This window comes from the organism of the source record quoted next, unplaced genomic scaffold (genome assembly GCF_019419815.1).
Source record: "Pyrus x bretschneideri cultivar Hongxiangsu unplaced genomic scaffold, Pyrus_bretschneideri_v1 Contig119, whole genome shotgun sequence".
Classification (NCBI taxonomy): domain Eukaryota; kingdom Viridiplantae; phylum Streptophyta; class Magnoliopsida; order Rosales; family Rosaceae; genus Pyrus; species Pyrus x bretschneideri.
The window spans coordinates 196662-205617 of NW_025999412.1; the positions used below are offsets into that span (position 1 = coordinate 196662).

Below are 8956 nucleotides of genomic sequence, written 5' to 3' on the forward strand. Positions count from 1 at the left end.
TATTTACTTTAAGGCAATGATTTAGTTATAAGAGAGATGCATATGGTGTTGGATCGAGCAGGCCAGCTTTTGTTATACCTGACACCAGAACATCTTGGTCAAGTAAAGGTTATGATGTGGTCCAAATGCCCCTATATATTGATTTCCTTATGCCTTTTGACCCTCTAAAGAGATTAAAAGGAACAAAAGTTGATCTACACTAAAAACCAAACAAGGCAAACAAATCAAGAGTATAAAGATGAAGCAGCAGGCTCCAACAACCACTAAGGTACAACCGTACACACCAAATGATATTTCTCTCTAATTGTATGAGTCGAACTCTAACATTAGAGTCGATAAGTGCAGTATTACCAAAGTTAGGAGCCTTACAAACTTGTTAAGTGTGTGTACGTGCTTGCAAAGTCGATTTTGGTGCATCCTACATATCCACATATATATCCAATTAATGGAGTGGAGTGATTTGGAGAGTGATATCCAACAGTGCAATCAGAAGAAGAATAGTTAAAATCAACCAAAGGGCACTACTTATGCATGATAATGGTGGCCTCCCACTCTTTATACTTTCGTCCAAGAATCATTTGCAGCATATTACGTCGACCTAACGCCATGGCCATGTCAAAATCATCGATTTGAAATAATGTTCTTACTTCACATGACAATGTGTCGCCCAATCCCACTTACTCCTTCTGCTCTTGTAATTATATATTTACTTGAAAATGGTTGTCAACTCCCTTCCTCACCAAGTCTTGATTAACAAATTTCTTACTCCTATTGGCGAGCTATAAACTAATCAAGATCCAAGATAAGATGTACCAAACGATGAATTGTTTTATTAAACTAATTAGTGGCTAGGCTTTGTGAGTTGGTTCGTGGAAAAACCAATAGGAGGTGCTTATAAGGTAGGCAAGGTACAAGTAGGACAGCACTTTACCCATCTTGCTTCGAATATGATAAGGTAGCATCAGAACCCTGAAATATGTGTCTGAGGTGGCTGCACTATGGTAACCTCTTGTTGTCTACGAGTCTCTAAGATCCTGGTGTCTCATCTTGCTTTCTTTCTGGGTAACATGGAGAAATCTATGGAACTTATCCTCTATCGAGTACGTACAATATATTTTAGGTAAAAACTCAAAATCTATGCAATGAGTCGGTAACAAATCATACGTATCAAATAAGTATGTGTTTTAACTCATCATGAACATCAATATAATCATGGTATACATATACGCGTGCATCAAGAAATATTCAGAATACTCTTGGTATATTGATATTGATGATGTATATATACTAAGAATATCAGTATTGGTCATTCATGGAATTCAACGTTGGTCATTCACAAAAAGCTTAATCTTTTGACCTAATCTAAGTCTAATTCATTTTCTGAGCCACCCAGCTACTTAAATGAATTTCAAGAACTTAGATTAAAAAATAATCAATTTCTACATTTAGAATTTACTTTAAACCCTTGTTTGTACTCGAAAGAGAAAATATATGGTGGAGGTTTTCCTCATTATCCAAATGAATTAGAATGTTGAAGGGGAAACACAAATCTAGAAATCCTTGAATTGCATTTGTAGTAGAGTGGAAGAGGAAGGGAGTGGTTAGATTTTAGATGTGACATACATTTCGTGGAGGATGAGTCAGTAACCAGCAACCCTAGTGACTTAAAAAGACAAAGGTATCCACAGCACTTTGCTTCCTGAAGGGTAGACACATGGCACCAGATTGGTAGCTATACGACGTAAGGTGCACCACGGCCCATGGGCTACAATCTGTCGCTTTCATCCCACACCCTGGCCCAATCCCAACAAAGTTATATCCCACTTCCTCTTTTCCTCTAGGGCCCCTTTAAACCTAGTGCCCCTGGAGCCCTAGCCAGAGGATAACTGTTCTTTTCTTTTGCTTTTGTTTGGTTCCAGAGAAAATTGGGTTGTTTTTATATTTTATTTTATTTCTTTTTTTAACAAACGTTATTATCTATATTAAGAAGGAAGGGAGTAAGCTCAACTTTACAATGGGCTAGCAATATCTGTCACTTACAAGTGAAGAGGAATACTAGCTCTTTTGCTTTTGTTTGGTAATTGAGAAAATTGGGTTTTTTTTTAATTTTTTTTAACAAACAATATTTATCTACACTAAGAGGGAAAGGGGGTAAGCTCAACTTCACAATGGGCTAGTAATAATGTGATTCAAATTTGCCTTTGACGAGTATCAAACCTAAAACCTCTCATTTACAAGTGAAGAGATAAATCACTAGACCGTAGTATTAAGTGTCAGAAAATTAGATTATAGTGCAAGGAGAATTTGAGCCAGTTATTTTAGTAGGTAAGATTTCTACAAAGTAACATTAAACTAAGTTGTATGGTTGCTATATCAACCACAAGTAAAAGGATTTGCTTAACAATGGTGGGAATTTTCCTTGTGGAAGGTTTTAGCTCAGCCATCAACGTCCACCGGTTTGTTTTTTTTTTTTTTTGGGTAAACGTCCACCGTATTTTCTTACTCATCAGTTTCCTTAAACAACACGACTCCACTTTTAGTACCAATCTCTGTTAATAGCCAAGAGACTTTTGATACCTTATTTCAAATTTATCGTCATTTCTTGTTTTTTTCTTCCAAGCCAACGAACTTGTTTCAAGAAATTTGAACTCTGGAGTGTTGTAAATCGGCTTGAAACAGTTAAAGTTTGCACTAGGTTCAGTTTGTGTTTAAATCGTCAAAGTTTGGAAAAAAAAAAACAAGCCTAGCCTACGTTTGACCTCATAGGAAACAAGTTGATCTTAAACATTAGTATTTCAGTTTGTAAAACTCATGAGCAGCTCTTTTTTCATGAGACAGCTAGCTCAAACTAGATTATTTTCACGAAGTTTGCTTGGAATGAAATGTCATTTTTGAGATTGAATTCTGGTTTTTTTGTTTTCCTTAATAGATTGACTATCTTCAATTTGAAAGGTCAGTCTTGTCTTAAAAAACTTGCCCCCACGTAGTGATAATTGTCACCAAGACCTTCAAATTGACTCTTCTACGTATTTTTCCAACCATACGTATATGAACTAGCTATTTAAGACGAGATGTTTCTTTTTTTTTTTCCACTATTATTGTACTACTTTTTATAGATAGAACTTAGTCAGAAATAATTACTATAGCTACGCCTCTGTTAAATAATAATCTCCTCATCGATACAAAATTGGCTTGCTTTCAACCTTTGACTGCAATCCTATTAGGGTAATAAATAAGTTGAAACAACTTGAGCTCAATATTGAGTTTGAAGTTTTTAAGCTCGCTCGATCTCAACACCTGTGAGAATACAAGCTTGAGCGCGAAAACCAAAAACAACCAACTAGGAATTTGAAGGATTTGTTCCAACAATGTAGAAACCGAATTCCACTAAACCAAAGACGGCATCCTGGTTATTATTATTGCTAATGGGATTGGAGGGCTTAATCGCCCCACAAAGGGCACTTTATCCCTCCACCTCCAGCCGGCTCAATGAAACGGTTTTTTTAGCCAAAATGATTTATAAGATTGACATAACTCCTCATTTTAATTCTTAAGATTTAAACAACTTAATGAAACAGCTTTTTAGCCAAAATGATCCCTGAAATTGGCAAACTCCGCAATTTGATTCCTAAGATTTGAAATCGATAGAGAATTGTCCCTAAATTTGTTCACCATCACTCATTTTAATCATTTTGTGAAAATTCTTGATAAATAAAGACCAAAATAATCATAAATATCCTCAATTTAATTAACAATGGACAAATAATTTGACCATTTTTAACCAATCGCACCAGGCCGCACGTTCGCTCTCGCGTCGTATCAATTATCAAATGCATCATATTATCCATTGGTTTCAAAAGTAGAAACATGAGTAAAAAAGAGGAAAGGTTGTTCTCCAACTAGACTAGACAGGAAAAGAAACAACCCATCAACCTTGTGTCAATACAGCAAAAATGACAACCTTAATTGAACAAACAATTCAAAGCATGAAACGAACAGTAAGGAAATGATCTGGACATCAAAATCCATTAAAAACAAAGCAAACAAGAATATCGGCCCCGACTAATAAGAATAAGCAAACGAAAACAAATGTTTCATTCAAGAGTCTAGTTGATGCAATAACGGAACCTTCAGTTTCTTTCGTTTTTTCAACACAACCAACCTTGATTTGCGTCAAGCAGGGAAGACAAATACAAACGACTTGTTTCCCGTTTAAAGCGGTTACTCAAAGATGTAGGCATTACCCATATCCCCCCAGCAATCAATACACAAGGTTTAATGAAAATAGGCTAACAAGTGCAATCAAATGTAAGCTCTAAGCATAAACAATTCGGCATGGTAAAAATAGAGGTCAGCAATCAATACGCAAGGTTTAATGATACCACTTGCAAATACTAATACATACCACTACTGATCCAAATACACGTCTTACAACAGCAGTAAATCTAAAATCGCTCGGCCCCCATCGCATTCAAAAAGCACTGTAACCTTCATTTTAAGCCCTTGCAGCGTTGGCCATCATTTCCCCCTGGGATTTGAAAACAAATTATTAGACAATAGGGGAGGAGGGATGGTGATATGTACATTAATAAATTTGTATACACGGGTAGAGAGAGAGGGCAAGATATGTATCTTAATGCAAACACACAGATTCAACTTACGTGCTCATCATCAGAGTAATGTTATCTCCTTTGAGAAGAATCCTTCCTGAAAAGATTAAAAGAAAACAGAAATAATTTAGAGACTGCAGAAGAACAAAGTAGCAGAAGATCACAAGACGAAGAGACTCACCTAATGACTTTCTGGTCTTTTTCTTGATGCTGACTTCTTCAGCTTCATCCAGAACCAAATTCATGTACTCATCAAAACCCTGTAAATACAGATCACCACCAACGAAAGAAAGACAATCTGGTCAGATAGCATAATATACGCTGAGAATATGCATGTATGAGAACGAAAATTCATACATTTCTATGTCGCCTTCTCAATTATGGCAGTCAAGTTGAAGACATGTATAATTAATTTCATCAATTTGGATCAATTACATTTCAAACACTTTAGACCCACAACTTGAGGACATGTATGATTAATTTCGTCAATTTGGATCAATTAAAATTCAAAAGAGCATAAATCAAGTTGAATTATCAATAGCTAAAACACAGCTCCAGCTATTCTATACATTTCTGCAACCATATTATTGCCAACGCGCTCTTATATGAAGGTGTTAGTACAAAATAGAAATAGGAAAAGTACCAACGGCCCTATATGAAATCAAGACTTAGAAGTCTAGAGCAATGAAGCACCAGCTACTAGCAACATCGCTCACTCACTCTGTCAATATTAAGGCGGCACGTGGCATGTGGTATTGCTCTTTAAAAATTGAACATAACTCAGCAACTTGAAGCCCCTTCTGTTACAGTTATTTACACACTGCCATTGTCCATCCTATCCCCCTTTCGTCCCACCGGCTTGTTTCCCTGTGGTCTCCGCTCCACATTCTCAACACCTCCACTCGGACCCCTCCCTTTTCTCTTCCCTTAATGTGCAATTTTCTTTTTGCCTTTTAATAAATTTTGGTCAGTATTTCTATTCCTCCAAATCCCTTCAACCCCAACCCGTTGTCTTCCTCCTTGGTTATGTTTGGCGACTGAGAAAGTTAAAGAACAGAAAAAAGAATATTATTGGCCTGGCTTCCAAATTTCCTGTTCTTCTATGTATGTAAATAGGAATATCTTGGGCTGGTTAATCTGTTCAGACCCATAAACAAAGTCAAAAGAAGGCTAAATGTTTTCAATTTGAAAGCTAAAACCAATGCATATTAATTTAGGGTTTGTCAGACAAGGAAGACAAAGGGAGTGGACGAGGGCAACAGTGGAAGAAGGTGGAGATGTTGAGAATGAGGCAACAGGTAATGGGGCAGTGGGAGGAAAGGAAGAAGGGAGGATGAGAATGGCAGTATGTAAATAACTATAACAGTAAGGGTTTTAAGTTGGCCAAGTAAAACTCATTTTTTTAAAGAGAAAAACTACATGCCACTTTTCGTCTTAATATTGAGTGTGTGAGCGGTGGTGCTAGCAGCTGATGCTAACAGCGCTATAGAAATCTATTCCCTGTAGTACTATCTTATGATCTATATTGTAGACAAAATATTTTGATGCTTAACATAGTTAAAAAAATAAAAAAAATAAATTGAAGCTGTAATGGTTCCCCAAAAGTACGGTTGCAGCTTCAAACAAGGACTCCATAATATTATTATGGTGAGTCCTGCCAAAGTCCTTACCAGTACAGCATAAAAGCATGTCTCAACAAGGGAAACATGTTTTACAAACTGAGACTAACTGTTCAATGATAAATAGAATATGTGGAAAACTAGTAATCTCCAAAATCCGAAAAATTATGTTTTACTCGAGCACAATAATGGTTTGCCACAGAAGATCTTACTTCTGCACCTTCATTACACAAAATACAAATGACTCCTAAAAAGACCCTGCAGTACTCCTAAGATATATCATCTAACAAATAATCGTGATATATATAGATGTTTAACTCAGTTATATTAAATGCATAATTTAGTCACTCACAATGCACCCTCTCCCCCAAATTATGTCTTTAAAATTTTGTTTCTTCGGGCCCGGAGCCTCCCCCATCATAGGAGATAATTATGTCTTTAAAATTAATATGACTGAAAAAACCCCAAATATTTACCAACTCAAATGTACAATATTATCAATTACAGCACATACTAAATTATGAGCAAATAAGAAATTGAAATAAAAAAAACATATCCGAAAGGGACAACAATCAGAACAACTCAATGAAACAGTTAAATTGACCACAACTATTACTGAAATTAAAAAAAAATTCACTGAAACATATCATATGGAAGAACAAGACATGAATTCGCAACTGGAGCAGTTAAAAATTATCCATATGCCGAAAATCAAAGATAAAGAGGTCATGACGAGTGCAGCAACGTCAACAGAAAAAACTATAAAACCAAAGTTAAGCCTAATTGAAATTTTGTTTGCGGAAAAAATAAAAATAAAAAACAAACTTACAATAATTCGGCCTTCAATCCTGAGGTCCTTCTGCTCAAAGAGCCAAATCTGGATGCGAGCTTTCTGCAACAGAAATTTTCCAAAAAGTAGAAATAAAAAGTCAAAACCCCCAAGAGGCGAACTTTCAAAGAAACCCAGATGAAAAAATCAACAAATTAGAGTGGAAGAGATGACTTACACTTTGAAGGAACCTGAAAATCAAGTTCTGCAGCGAAACCCCCGAAATTCAAAATAAAAAATTGAAAAAAGAAGAAAATTTGTCAGTGAATTATTAAAAAAACCACAAAAACGTAGAACAAACCAGAGAAAGGGAAGGTGAAGATGGAAACGTACAATGGGTTGGGTCATAATCCTCTGGACTTTAGCGCTCGCCATGGCTGCGAAATTCGTTGGGGCTTAGGGTTGAGAAAGAGTTTTAGTGGACGGGGGACTTCTGAAATTGAAACCCTAGCGAGTGCCGAGTATTTGCTACTAATAACAGAGAGTCGGCAGTCTAATGACCGACCCGCCCTTTATATTGAAATCTCAATATTTTTCATAAGCACTTTTGCCAACAGCCTTATATTACAAGTCCAAAAGTCAAGCCCATTTCTTTTTTCATAGGCAATAAACATGAGGTCTGGAGAAATATAGCTTATTTGGAAATGTTTTTACAATAATTGAAAACGTTTTAATAAAAATGGGTTTGAGTTTTAAAAGCACTTGAAGTGCTTTATGGAAGAAGCACCACTTATGTGCTTCTTCCACAATACAATTTAAAAGCTTTTCTAAGATTTACTTGTATTTTTACTAAAGATTGGTTCTAAAAATATTTTCCCCAAAAGCACTTTTAGTCATTTTAAAAACACTCTCAACCGAGCTCATAAAATAACGAGAAATGATAAACACATTATTTTTAACTTCTCACAAACTTCTATTTAATCTTATTCGTTGTTTGAGTTTGATTTCTTCAATCCGAGAGGAAAAGGTAACGAGGAGTGCGTGAGAAGCTGAAAAAGATGTGAAAATCTCTCTTTTGAAAAAAGCGAGAAGCTTAAGGTTTGGAAAGCTTTGAGCAAAGGGGAACGAAGGGTATGAGAATATGACTTAAGAAATGGAAGAACAAAATACATACCCCTCAATTTACATTTAAACAGTGTTTTAAATAGGGAGCTTTAATGAAAAGGGCTTAGGCCAACAAATATTTAACCAAAAATCATCCCAAAATGTTATTTAACCAAAAGGGCTCAAAGTTTAATAAAAAACCATCCTCTTCTCACCCTTCTCTAGCTTAAGCGGTGCAAGCTTCGCGCAGCACTTGGGTTTTTTCAACTTCTCCAACAACGGCGATCCCAACAACAACATCTTCGGTGTCGAGTTTGATGTCTTCGAAAATCAAGAGTTCCAGGATCCTGATGACAACCATGTTGGTTTGGACATCAACTCCCTTACGTCTAAAGCTTCAAGCACTGCAGGGTTTGTTTGTTGACTTTTTCTGACGGTTTTGTTAATGGGTTTGACGGTGTGGGAGTCGATCGTTCACCTCGGAGCTTTGGGTTTGGCCATGGCGGAGATTCTAGAGGCTCATCGCCCAAACCAAGCACGCAGGATTTGAAATTTGGAATTTGGAAGAAGAAATGTGGGATACTTCATTAAGGGGTTGGATTGTAGAATCATAGGATGGATGCAATCTACAGAGGACAATAGCTCCTTTATTATAGAGGACTTTTTCTTCTACCTATTAACTGGGCTTTGTTTGTTGACTTTTTTAGCATGAAATTGTTTCGACTCCCAGAATTGCGAGGTTGGACTTGAAATTTCTATTTTCTTGGTTTCCCACTTGGTGCAATTTGTTGAGTCATTCATCCCTTAACACTGTTGAACTAGGCAGAAAAAAGAACCAAAACATAAAACTGTTT

The 8956-nt window shown here is 36.3% G+C and overlaps 1 protein-coding gene across 1 annotated transcript; it reads right to left on the reverse strand.

The window, feature by feature from the left end:
* Positions 1 to 4297: 4297 nt before the first annotated feature.
* LOC125474077 (small nuclear ribonucleoprotein E-like) lies at positions 4298 to 7551 on the reverse strand. Its single transcript, XM_048577505.1, has 6 exons — positions 7392 to 7551; positions 7237 to 7263; positions 7059 to 7121; positions 4792 to 4870; positions 4662 to 4707; positions 4298 to 4528 (listed from the first exon to the last, which is right to left on the reverse strand). The coding sequence occupies exons 1-6, from the start codon at positions 7431 to 7433 to the stop codon at positions 4519 to 4521; spliced, it is 267 nt and encodes an 88-aa protein (XP_048433462.1). The 5' UTR covers positions 7434 to 7551; the 3' UTR covers positions 4298 to 4518.
* Positions 7552 to 8956: the final 1405 nt, after the last annotated feature.